General features: G+C 36.2%; 4 protein-coding genes across 14 annotated transcripts in view; 2 read left to right on the forward strand and 2 right to left on the reverse strand.

Annotated features, from left to right (window-relative positions):
* Window positions 1-15: 15 nt before the first annotated feature.
* Window positions 16-1044, forward strand: LOC107268933 (protein PBDC1). The gene is made up of 4 exons (XM_015742212.2): window positions 16-131; window positions 323-388; window positions 471-530; window positions 599-1044. Exons 1-4 carry the CDS (start codon window positions 111-113, stop codon window positions 953-955), a joined length of 504 nt encoding a protein of 167 aa, XP_015597698.1. The 5' UTR covers window positions 16-110; the 3' UTR covers window positions 956-1044.
* LOC107268930 (probable ATP-dependent RNA helicase DDX56) lies at window positions 940-3391 on the reverse strand. The gene is made up of 6 exons (XM_015742205.2): window positions 3131-3391; window positions 2540-2983; window positions 2206-2465; window positions 1957-2149; window positions 1581-1885; window positions 940-1508 (listed from the first exon to the last, which is right to left on the reverse strand). Exons 1-6 carry the CDS (start codon window positions 3206-3208, stop codon window positions 1136-1138), a joined length of 1653 nt encoding a protein of 550 aa, XP_015597691.1. The 5' UTR covers window positions 3209-3391; the 3' UTR covers window positions 940-1135.
* Window positions 3392-3516: 125 nt separating this feature from the next.
* On the reverse strand, window positions 3517-6642 carry LOC107268932 (SET and MYND domain-containing protein 5). Its single transcript, XM_015742210.2, has 5 exons — window positions 6408-6642; window positions 5891-6183; window positions 5519-5834; window positions 5285-5462; window positions 3517-5209 (listed from the first exon to the last, which is right to left on the reverse strand). Exons 1-5 carry the CDS (start codon window positions 6450-6452, stop codon window positions 4893-4895), a joined length of 1149 nt encoding a protein of 382 aa, XP_015597696.1. The 5' UTR covers window positions 6453-6642; the 3' UTR covers window positions 3517-4892.
* A 102-nt stretch (window positions 6643-6744) lies between these two features.
* LOC107268929 (poly(U)-binding-splicing factor half pint) overlaps window positions 6745-11548 on the forward strand; it is a 9791-nt gene continuing 4987 nt past the window's right edge. For 4 of the 11 annotated variants that reach the window (XM_025086122.1, XM_025086125.1, XM_025086126.1 and 1 more), the window contains exons 1-4: window positions 6778-6905; window positions 7420-7537; window positions 10268-10333; window positions 10595-10755. In XM_025086122.1, the coding sequence (XP_024941890.1) occupies window positions 7453-7537; window positions 10268-10333; window positions 10595-10755 (312 nt within the window). In that variant the 5' untranslated portion in view covers window positions 6778-6905; window positions 7420-7452. Of the gene's footprint in view, window positions 6906-7419; window positions 7538-7982; window positions 10334-10594; window positions 10756-11362; window positions 11410-11548 lie in introns of all 11 variants that reach the window. The other 7 variants (XM_025086124.1, XM_025086127.1, XM_025086131.1 and 4 more) reach the window with 6 other exon arrangements.

Consider the following 11548-nt stretch of genomic DNA (forward strand, 5'->3'; position numbering starts at 1 on the left):
TTTTTTCCCCCCCCCCCCCCCGCCTCTAATGTTCCATACACTCATTTTACAGAAATTGCAAATAATATACGAGGTGTAGAGTCGTTATTAATTATTGAAACTATTGTGAAATGGCACGAATTGGTAACGTGGTATGTAAACTACCGAGTATAATAATTTATAAACATGTGTACCATATTAAACTGATGCGTACGATTCATCATTTATTAGTATTCAATAACTTGTAGCTTGTTAATGTAACCTGAACGTAGTATAATAATATTAGTTAATTGATTATCATATTAATAATGTACCAAGTAATTAAATATCTGTATTCTTTTAGACAGCAGATCAGCTACTTGCTGGAACCAGTGTGCTGACTAGGCCTGCCGAGGAATTTGAGAATGATGTAAGAATTATTATTTATTTAATTCAATTTAATTGAATAAATTCCAACGATATTACAATGATGTGTAATTATATATTTATAGGCCACGGTGGAAGCCATGTGGGCAATGAAAGCCTGGGAACATGCTGAAATTTACTTTAATGTAAGTTTATATATTTTGATATATATAAATCAAACAGTTTCTTATCATATCCATATTTTATTATTTAGATTCTTTGCTCGGTTGATCCAAAACTTTTGAGATTGACACCACATGATGACCAGATTTATAAACATTTCCGTGAAGTCTTTCCTGATCTCAAAGTAGATCATATAGATGAGAATGAATTGAAGTCACCAGAGAGCAAGAATAAATGGAGACCATTTTGCGAACAGTACAAAGATATTGTTGAGGATTACAGTTTCGGTACTCTTTTGAGATTAGACTGCAGAGGGGAATATTTGGAGCAGAATAGTATTTTGGTTTCAAGAATACAATTTTATGCCATCGAATTGGCCAGGAATAGGGAAGGATTGAACGATGCTATCCGAGAAAAATTCAAGCCCAGAAGAACAACAAAATCCTAATTTTTTAGTTAAATATGGTATCTACTTGTATACATAATTTTTACGCATTGGTAATTAACAGTTTTAATAAAAATCTCACGAGCAGCCTATATCCTTTTTCATTCAATCATTTTCACATCATACCAATTTTTTTAAGAATGTAAAAATATTTTACATAAGACTACAGCAATGTACAAAAATTTATTTTATTTTATTTTTTTTTGGTATACTGAGACTTATCAAAGGATTGGACATTCTAGCCTGCTGTTTTAATTTCGCTCCACTTGTTCCTGCTGATGCAGCTTCTCTGTTAAATTTCCGTTTCCGCTTTCCAATACCTGCTAATCTCTTCAATGAAGCTGGTACAATGTATTCCGGTACATCTTTAAGATGAGGCTGCTGTCTCACAGTATGGAGAGCCTTGTCTTGTCGAAGGGATTGAAAATCCCTTGGATTGTCTTCGAAGTAACCCTTCAATTTTTCACAATTAAGAACCTCCTGTTTAATTTCCTTCAGTCTAGCTTCTCGTACAGCTATCCTAGTCACAGCTTTCCAAGCATCTTTTGCTCGATACCTTGTAAAAATTAAAATTATTTTATTAAACCATAACTTCAGTTTACACAGATATTGTAAGAAATTAAGTTACCGGAATCCTTCAACTTCTTCCAATTTAAATTGATAAGTTCTGAACAATGTCTCCCTTCCATAACTTTGTTTTAATTCATTCTCCACCTCGTCCATCAATACCCTTTCTCTCATTGCTATGAAACTCAAAGCTGTTCCTTGATTTTTTCCACGTGCTGTTCTGCCAGCGCGATGAACGTACGAATTCACATCAAGAGGAAAGTCAAAATTTATAACGTTGGATACAAATTGGAAATCTATTCCACGTGCTACGCCTGATTCTTTATCTTTCCTGCGCTTTGACTTTTTTTGCTTGACCACATGGGGCTGAAAGATAATTAACAGAGACTATTACGCTGTCTTCATTTTTTCAAGTGGCTAAAATTCATTTACTATACCTCCTCCAAAGCTTTCTCATCAGATGCTATAATTATGTCGTAAGTTCCGCTGTTAAACTGTGTTACGGCTCTACATCTTGAGACAGCAGGTAATTCAGAATTAAGAACACAAGTAGGAATGCCGAATTGCTCCAGGAATAATTTGAGCTTATAACACCTGTCTACAGTATTAACAAATATTATGCTCTTTCCCCTGTAATTAAATGTGGTTATATAAATGTGCATAGAATTCTTCACAATTATATTTACCTGATTAAATGTAACTTTAGAAGTGCATATAAGATAGCAGCTTTGTCGTTCTCTTCAGCAGTTAGTGTATAATGGGCAAGCTGTGAAGGGGGAGCTAATGGAGGCTCTTCCAGTTTTAAGATAGCTGGATTGTGTAGAACTAGTTTTTTCAAGGTTAAAACTTCTTCGGAAAGAGTTGCTGAAGCAAGCGCTGCTTGATAAACAATTGGTAGAAATGGAAGAACATTTTTTATTTCTTCTTCATATCCAAAGGAGAAAATCTGCAAACAATTATGAAAATTACAATTAACAAACTAACTAAAGTGAACTCCCATTTAAACATACAACTAATTACCAAATCAGCTTCATCTATAACAAGTGTTTCCAGAGATCTTTTTAATTTAATATTTCCCGCTTTCATATGCTGCAACGCTCTACCTGGTGTAGCAACAATTATATCAGGCTTTTCAGCAAGAAGAGGTTTTTGCACGCTGAGATCAACCTGTGGACTTATGTCCAAACTTTTCACTTCTCGTGAACATTTGATTGTTAAGCTAATCAGAACCTCATGAATTTGTTTACAAAGTTCTTTGCTTGGTGCCAAAATTAAGCCCTTTACTTCCTGTTTAGACTGTGTTTGTTTTCCAGTCAGAATTTTCTGTATAACTGGAATAGCAAAAGCTGCAGTCTTGCCTGATCCAGTTCTTGCTCTTATAAGAACATCCTTTCCTTCGAGAAGTAATGGTATTGTCTTCTCTTGAATAAGAGTGGGTTCCAACCAGCCCATTTTGGCAATAGCCTAAAAGTACATAAGAGCAACATTATCATTATTAAATAAATCAATTATTTCTAAATTAACAAACTATGTAAAGTGTGCAAAATAACACAAGCTCATATGTGAACATCATAACCTGCCATACTAAAAGAATAATTTCATGTAATATACCTTCAGGATTCGATCATCCAATTCCAATTCATGAAAATTTATTGGTTTTTCTTCAACTTCCTCCTCGTCCGACTGCATTTTCTTATCAGTACTTATTTTAATGCTTTAAAATAATCTTCCTCTTCTTCAGATATTCGACTCGACTAAATTTTAAGGAAACTCGCCTCGAGTTCCCTTAAAATAATAACACGTGCTTAAAATGCCACCAATATTGTGTTACATATGGCGCCATCTACAAGCAACTTTTCCAAACTCGTCATCGAAGCCGACTATGTTGCTTCCCTTACAAGTGGAACATTTATGAACTATCTTCTGCTGTATGTATATTGTAAATAGAATCAATCCATATTCCAATATATAAAATACAGAAAAATAACAACTGTAAATTACATATGAAATATAGTATATATTTTCCATTGTCACTACAAACAAATTACGTATAAAAATGCCGTACAGACAGGATTACTATATCACACATGATCAGCATCTCTCAAGACCGAATTATACAACTCCTATCTATTACCAACTCTAATTATATTTTAAACGATCCCTTTAATCTCCTGCAAATTATGATTCCACCTAAGGAAAGATCCAATATGCAGTCTGTTAGGCATTATTTTCCAAACTACAATGGATCGTTCTGAAGTGAACTCGTAAATCTACGACATAGAAAAGTATTCAGTGTCACTGTTACCTAAACCATATTAATACAGAATATGATCAATGAGCCACTGTCAGTGAATAAACTTTAAGAATATACAAAGCAATACTTTCCTAAAGGTTACGTGATGGATGAACTTAATATGTATAAAATTAGAAAAAGACTACAAAATATATATATATATATATATATATATATATATATATAATTCTAGTAATATTAATGAATCATTGAACTTTATGCCAATGACTAACTTTTCTAATTGTTTATGCAATTTTTAAAGCTAACCATCCAGTGATTATATAATTGATTAGTGTATTACTTGGACCTTTAGAAAAATGTGCTTTGTAAGATTTATAATTTCCATATTCTTCTTTGAAGAGTTATATAAAGATTATTAGTACAATCCAATTAGTGAATAAGTCGACACTCCTAAAAGCTTAATCAGATTTTACGATTTTGTTAAATATTGATAACATCAAGGCTCTACAAATGCATCGGGCCTACTATCTACTATGCAATTGCGTAAACAGCTGTTACTTTTATAATGCACAAGAAAAGATACTTGATTATAAACGATCTGTTGTATACCTATAGCAATGCCATTATTAGTATATCGATAAAACTATGAATATCTTGCTTGTTACAATAGGATTATTGCAAGATTATCGAAAACGTGCTCTCTAGATTATACGCAGTTTTCACATATGGGGACACGGTTAATGACACTAAATACACATAAAGTATTTGTTTGCTACGCACTCTTGCGATTCATTTCTGATAATAATACAATTCTTCAAGAACGGACTGAATAATGTTGAAGTTTGACTTCTTTCGAAGTTTAGCCATTTCCATTGAATGTGAACCACCTAAAGGTTCAAATCTTAATCTTTAAGCCATAGACAGTCCTCATGATATTATCTTGTAATCAGTGTCGAGAAGCATTTTCAATAAAAATCGTCTCAATCCTAAGATTTTTTCACGATACGAATATTCCATTGATTTAAATGCTAAGTCGTAGTCAATGTTACTGAAACCGTCAATCGTCGTAAGATAACAAATACTCCGAAGAGTAAAGGTTCATTACTGGAGCTTGACAACCTAATCCGACATGTGATCATCATCGGATGTGACGTCAGGATCATCAACTTGCGACAAACATTTGTCGCACCGGCATAAAAACAAGTATAGAGAACTCAGAGCCTTCTGGCGAGAGTGTCGACTTCGCTCCAAGGCGCACTCGTCCAGGTATCCAATGCAAATTTCCTCTCCAGGGTGGATATCACGAGTGGCCTTGAGCACCAGGGTGCTGTTAGAGTATGGAAATTCTACAATAGCATTTGGCACACAGCTGTGGTTAGCTGCTGATTGCAGAATGTAGAGGCCAGAACCTTCATTGTTCAGGAACGACCCAACGACTTAAAAAAATGATTATTTGTAATGCAAATGATCGAGATCAGAATAAACCCATTGTATTAGGCTTTAATAAATACCTTCTTCCATGTCATCGTAGAGCCTATCGATTAGCTTGTCTACCTGAATTCTCTCATCTTTTGGCAACTCCAAGGCAGAAACATTCTTCACCCAGCGGCTGAAGGAACTTGTGCCAATTCCTTGACCATTTGTGCCAACCAAAGCCAGAAGGCTTCGAAAACCATCGGGTGTAAACCACTGTGTAAGAAATTTGTTGTAAATTGTTACTAAATTTCTGACATGAAATTTATTACCTGTGGAATATACTCGCTATCCAAGGCATTTTGCATCATCTGACGCAGAACGTCTATCTGTCCTACAAATTTTTCTCCAAGAAGATTGTGAGCAATTTCTTGTGTGTCATTAACTGTACGATGACAGAACTGTGAGTAGGTAGAAACAGCAGCAGCTTTATCCGTTGCTTGATTTATGGAAGCAACCATCCTTGCTAGAAGCATTATTGTTGCAGTCTCTGGAGGATAGTGCATCTGCTTCCAAGTTTCATTAAGTTGGACTAAAGGATGCTGATCATTCTTTTCCTTCGATTGAAGACAAAGGGTCCTGTGGTACCTTTAATAAAATGTTATTTAATATTTAAAACACAGCAAGATCAGCCTTATATTTACCTTTGAAAAGCCTCATTCTGGCACTCGGTACAGCAATACTTAACACCACAAGCTGGACACTCTACAATTGACTCTTTATTTGTTTCACAACATTCCATATGAGGTAAAATAATATCGGGTTTCATAGTCAATCGTTGTGCATTTTCTTCAGCAGTTTCCAAAGGCTGCATACAATTGTCACAAGCTAAGTAGCGATACATAGCATTCCAAGAAAACTGACAACAGATTATCGGCTTCTCTTCAAATATCACATCACCTTCTTTATAAGGACGTAACGCAAATAATCCTTTACCCTGAGGAAGAAAAATTCAGCAATCATTAGGTATATTCAGAGAGAATAAAGGATACAACATAATACTTCAAGAATAAATATAGTAATTACTAATATATTATAAAGAATATGTTAAACGTGCACTATGTGCATTCTACAGAGTAATATCCAATGATATATAATTTCCAACGTAAAATACAGTATAGACGCTTTAAGTATGATACTATTAGTGTGCATAACTCAGACCTTTTCCTCGCTAATAATTCGTACTTGAAAACCATCGATTTCCATAACTGCAAGAATATTCTCCTACGAAAACAGCTGATCGGTAGTAACGAATATCTAACCTACTAAAGCATGCCGCTTGACAATAACTTCGAATGACTATGATGATCAAATACAATACTTAAACTTAAGTAAAAAACGTATAATGCAGTGTTTAAGAGAGTTAAGGAGAAAAAAATTGCATGCCAGAAAATTATTGGAATATATTTAAATAACATTTGTATTCGATTAATTATAAGTTATCTGTGCTAGAAAAATAACAGATCTTAAAATGGGGCCTAGTAGTCTGTAGTAGTCTGCGCAACGCGTTGCGAAACATCCGGATACGGCGAGAGAGTAGCTCAAGCTGTTAGTCTGTCTGTGGTCTCTTGTAAGATTTTCTATAAGTTCAGTGTACATAAACCGATTGGTGTGAACCAGACGATCTTTCAGAAAATAATGAACGGGACAGTAACAATGGTGAGTATATTTCTGCACAGTTTCCATTAATATAAGAATTTTTCCAAATGAGAGTACGAATAGTCTGGGCAATTCCATTATGGCTGCCAAAGAATGCTACGATGTTAATATTTTGCGCCTCCTCGTCGGCTAAAAAGACTTTTTTTTATTAAGATTATTTAAGTTTATCTTATAAAAATATACTTTTGTTTGTTGGTTGTTTATATGAGGGTAGTATAAGCAACATGTTTTATGATAAGGCGAAATTTTGTATGGAAATGTTATTGATTTTCACTGATTCGGCACACATGCAATTCAGTTCACCGTTAGTCTCCGGCTTTTCGTAAAGAAGTTAACAAATCTTTATACTGGCTCCAAGTGCCTATTGATCTTGATTAGGTGATGATAGAACTGTTGCATGTAGAGTGACTTGGGGAGCTCTCTTATTCAAATGGTTATTACTGCTCTAAATACATATTTTAGTGATGAAAAATTGATTGAATCAATATTAAAAGCTTTTATCATTGTTACACAGATAGTCCATACACCATTCTAATTAATTAGACTGATGACATCAAAGAATATTGACTATTTTCAGGCACCAGCAGCCCAAAATGATGTGGAACCTCCGATCAAGAAGGCCCGTGTTGAAGGTACATTGCTAATGCAAGCTGCCATATAATCAAATCAAATAATATGCGTTAACCTTAAGAAGGCTCTATTTAAAGTAGAGCATATAGACAGACCGACAAACTAACGAACAGACCAAGAGAAAGTGTGAGAGTGAGTAAAAATACGTAGAAAAAAAAGAGAAAAAACTAAGAGCAGAAAAACTGGAAAGATTGCAGGAGGCGTTGATATAATTTAACGAAGGAAAGCAGGCATTAAGAGCGGTGTGACAAAAGTTGAACCATTGATCTCTGTAACATAATTAGCTAGGGGAGTAATCACAGAGAGTGAAAGAGAGTGTGTGAGAGAAATAGAGAAACAGAATAACTGTGTGCAGTACCTTGAACTGTACTTGCATAGGGTTAGGGTTACTCTAGGCGACCGTTGGCCCTGAATAAAACTAATGTATGGTTGTCCTTCTGTTCTGAGATGTTACAGCGGAGAGAGAGACAGTACAGAATCTCTGGCCTTCGACTGAGCTGCGATCATGAGCGTGCGCCAAACAATGAAAGAGAAAACGCTACAATAACCTTGAAACAGAAAAACAGATCTGAGTTTTCCAAAAAGCTCCCACTGACACGCACAATGGCGTCTATGTAACTCGTCGAGTACCCCAAGTACTCGCGATGACGCGTCTCTCTTTAGATAGGTCAGCATATTCAACAATAGGGTAGCTACATTTCTTCCAGTCTTTCTAACTACGAGTCTCCTTAAACTGTAGAGTATATATCTTAGTTTTCTTGACCATTCATTTTACAAAATCACAATCATTCACAGGACCATAATTGCAGCAATTCATATCTAAGAGACTCGTACTTAGAAAAGGCAGTGGCGATGCGTGACGTGTCTCATTATAATTTCCAGCAATTATTTAACAATAGCTACAAGAAATATAATTGATAAATGTTTGGGACCAAAGTTAGGCCCATCAATGAATTGCTAAAAAAAATATTTTCAAGAAAACGGCTATCGCCACTGCTGTTGCGTTAGCGTGACAGGGTTTAGTCGTTCATTGAAAACATCTCGGCTAGGTTGGATAAGGCAGCACCTAAAGAATTGGCGCAGAAACAAAAGAAAAACGCACTGAGAGTGTTCTCCTTTGCTTTGTGCTTACAGATTTCTGCGTCGCCTCAGTCTCGCAGGATAATTTACGCGTGCTACCTTCATTGCTCGGCCCCGAAAGCACGGTTAGCCGTTCTTGATACCAAAACCTCTTGATAATGAACACGAGGACAATAAAAAAAATTAAATACCATAATCAAATCCATTGTTCTACAATACCTTGAGATACTCTGCTTCAATAAGTGGTACCGTTAAGGATACAATGACAGTAGCAAGATTCTAAGATGATATCTAAATCCTCTACAAGAACTGTACACTCAACGGACCATTATTAATGTGAATTATCTTTTAATTTTTATTCTTTTTGTATTCTTACTTTCTTTTTCTTTTTGCAAGTTTCTCGAGAGTGAAAGGTTTTCCAGGGCTACTGTCCTCCCCTGTGATCCATGAAATGACCGTCCACTCGCTCTTTCGTGGCCCTTCGTATTAAACTACGTGCGACTCTTAATTCAGAAAGTTAAAAAAGGAACAGAGAAATCTCGACGAATACCAAAACGTGTTCTGATTTCTGTTTCAGAATGTCCTAAGCCCTACGTACGAATTGGTCACGCTCCCACTGAAATCTAGTTATAGGATAAAAGCGCGCCGGCTCGAAGTGTCTATAATAGATTATAATACTTTGCTCGCTTTTATTCACCGTTATACGTACGTTCGTGCTCTTGAGGAAGTCACTGACTGATACCACCATTAGTCGTCGTCCTGAACATAATTTTCCTGCAGCTACTTTCACTTCTTTATTTGCATTATAAATGTCCTCTTCGGTGGCTACTCGATAACACGGACCCTCATAGTCGAAACGGGATATATTTATATATATACATATATTTTTTCTCTGTCTAATCTTCCTCGATAAAAATTCCAACTGTCATCCGTTGCTGCTCTGTCTTTGACATTTTTAATTTGTTTAAACTTACAGTTTGGCGGAAGTTCCTGGATAAAAGCGGAAGCTGCTCTGCGCGCGACGTCCTTGCAAATTAATTCTTTACGTCCCGTTTGTTGCCTTTGTTTCTGTTACTTCCTTACTTTATCTCTCTACCTCTCTCCCCTCCCCTCCCCTCCTCTCTCTCTCTCTCTCTCTCTCTCTCTCTCTCTCTCTCTCTCTCTCTCTCTCTCTCTCTCTCTCGCTCATGTCCAGTAAAAATTTTCATTAACGTAAAGTTTCATTGCCATAAATTTATGTGAGAGAAACCTTCTCATTTGTCCTCATTGACTTTTGTGAGAGAGAAAGAGAGACAGACAACGTCCTATTCCCACAAATATTCAGATACATGGATTTTTAATGAATACAAAAAAAGAGAAAAACAAACGACATTCCCATAGCACGCAAAAGCATTCCTTCATCGCAATGTGTTATCACTTATATCGTTGGCACCGTATACACTTCCACCGTCATCGCCGATGCCTCATATGTCCCTGGGGTCCTCACGTAGATGAGAAACCTGGAAGAACGAAGCTTATCTTTTCTCCTTACATCTTTCTTTTGTTACCCTGTATATCTCGACCCCCGCCCCACACCCATCCGACGGTGGAAGTAAACACGGTGGTAGAATCCTCAGCAAGAATCATTGGATTAATTTGATATTCTTTTATAGGAAGCGCCACGGAGTTTCTGCCTGGACCCATATATGATCTCAATCAGACGGGACAGGTTGTTGCCGGTGAGTTGGATTACTTTATTCATTTTATTAATTACAATATAATCGGTAAGTTACATTCAAACATGATGTAGGAAACTGCTATGTGACTTTATTAAAAGAAAAGTCTGTAGAGTCGCATCGGTTGAGATTTACTCGATTGTCGATTCCAGCACCGTGGACTTTTAGCTGATAAGATCTGATTGAATGTTTCTTTAGCTTTTTGATTACGAGCTTATGGTGATTCTTGAATTCTTATATTTCTCTGTCTTGTCTCTTTTTAAGGCCCTGGCGCCAAGTATCTTACTTTGCCTGGGATCCTGGGTGCCGCCCTCCCAAAGATCACTTCTGAACAACAGGACACTGTAACCAGGGCTAAGAAATATGCTATGGAACAGAGTATCAAGATGGTCCTCATGAAGCAAACCCTCGCGCACCAGCAACAGGTATCAATCTACAAAGATGAACTTTGACGTTGATCTCTATGTGAATTATATGGTTACTCTGCATTCTCATATCCCAATTTTTAAAATATTTCTTTTTCGAATCGTACAATTCACTGCAAGAGTATCCTTGCAACGGTAATCCTATGGGAATGCACAGTGACGCAGTAAATGTTCTGCATATTTTTTTTTCTTTGTCCCTCTTTCCAATCTCTTAACTTGCTTAAATCAATCTGATTGACAATTGTACTGCGATGATCATTGAACTTCGAGAAAGAAGAAGAAAGAAAGAGAGAGAGAGTGGCAACGAAGAAATATTGTTAATTTTTGTTAACGAAAGATCGTGGCTCGACGTGTCCTGACCAAATTTAGCTCGTTCCGCCGTGTTAAATTTGTGCACGACGGGTACTCCTTGCCGAAACGAAAAAAAAAAAAAAAAAAAAAAAAAAAAAAAAAAAAAAAAAAAAAAAAAAAAAAAAAAAAGAAAGACTAAAAAGTGGGAAAGAGCGAACACATAGAACACACGTAGAAGCCTCATAGAGAACGATCGACAGTCTCACGGAACCAGAAATGAGAGATTCTGACCGGTTGATTTTTTTTCTCCCCGCAGAAGAATAAGTTGGTCCTGCGGCAGCAAGTTTTATTGCTAATGTGCAGGTTAGTGTCAATATTGTCAAGAAGGAAGAAGCCTATTATAATGATACGCATTATAGTTTTCTATCCTCGATTATAATACGTTAATGTTCGCCTTAATTATCGTTAAAGTCGTCTACTTTTATCCAATACGTATTCCCCC

The sequence above is a fragment of the Cephus cinctus genome, unplaced genomic scaffold, assembly GCF_000341935.2.
Source record: "Cephus cinctus unplaced genomic scaffold, Ccin1 Ccin1_scaffold0596, whole genome shotgun sequence".
Classification (NCBI taxonomy): Eukaryota; Metazoa; Arthropoda; class Insecta; order Hymenoptera; family Cephidae; genus Cephus; species Cephus cinctus.

What these genes read in the sequence shown, in the direction of transcription:
- LOC107268933 (XM_015742212.2), top strand. Translation starts at nt 111, where the DNA reads ATGGCACGAATTGGTAACGTG. An exon ending in CCGAGGAATTTGAGAATGAT is followed by an intron (nt 389 to 470) that starts GTAAGAATTATT and finishes ATATATTTATAG; the next exon opens with GCCACGGTGGAAGCCATGTG. An exon ending in ATGCTGAAATTTACTTTAAT is followed by an intron (nt 531 to 598) that starts GTAAGTTTATAT and finishes TTTATTATTTAG; the next exon opens with ATTCTTTGCTCGGTTGATCC.
- LOC107268932 (XM_015742210.2), bottom strand. Translation starts at nt 6,452, where the DNA reads ATGGAAATCGATGGTTTTCAAGTACGAATTATTAGCGAGGAAAAG. An exon ending in ATAGCGAGTATATTCCACAG is followed by an intron (nt 5,463 to 5,518) that starts GTAATAAATTTC and finishes TTTCTTACACAG; the next exon opens with TGGTTTACACCCGATGGTTT. An exon ending in CTACGATGACATGGAAGAAG is followed by an intron (nt 5,210 to 5,284) that starts GTATTTATTAAA and finishes CATTTTTTTAAG; the next exon opens with TCGTTGGGTCGTTCCTGAAC.
- LOC107268930 (XM_015742205.2), bottom strand. Translation starts at nt 3,208, where the DNA reads ATGCAGTCGGACGAGGAGGAAGTTGAAGAAAAACCAATAAATTTTCAT. An exon ending in TTATAGATGAAGCTGATTTG is followed by an intron (nt 2,466 to 2,539) that starts GTAATTAGTTGT and finishes AATTGTTTGCAG; the next exon opens with ATTTTCTCCTTTGGATATGA. An exon ending in ATGAGAAAGCTTTGGAGGAG is followed by an intron (nt 1,886 to 1,956) that starts GTATAGTAAATG and finishes ATTATCTTTCAG; the next exon opens with CCCCATGTGGTCAAGCAAAA.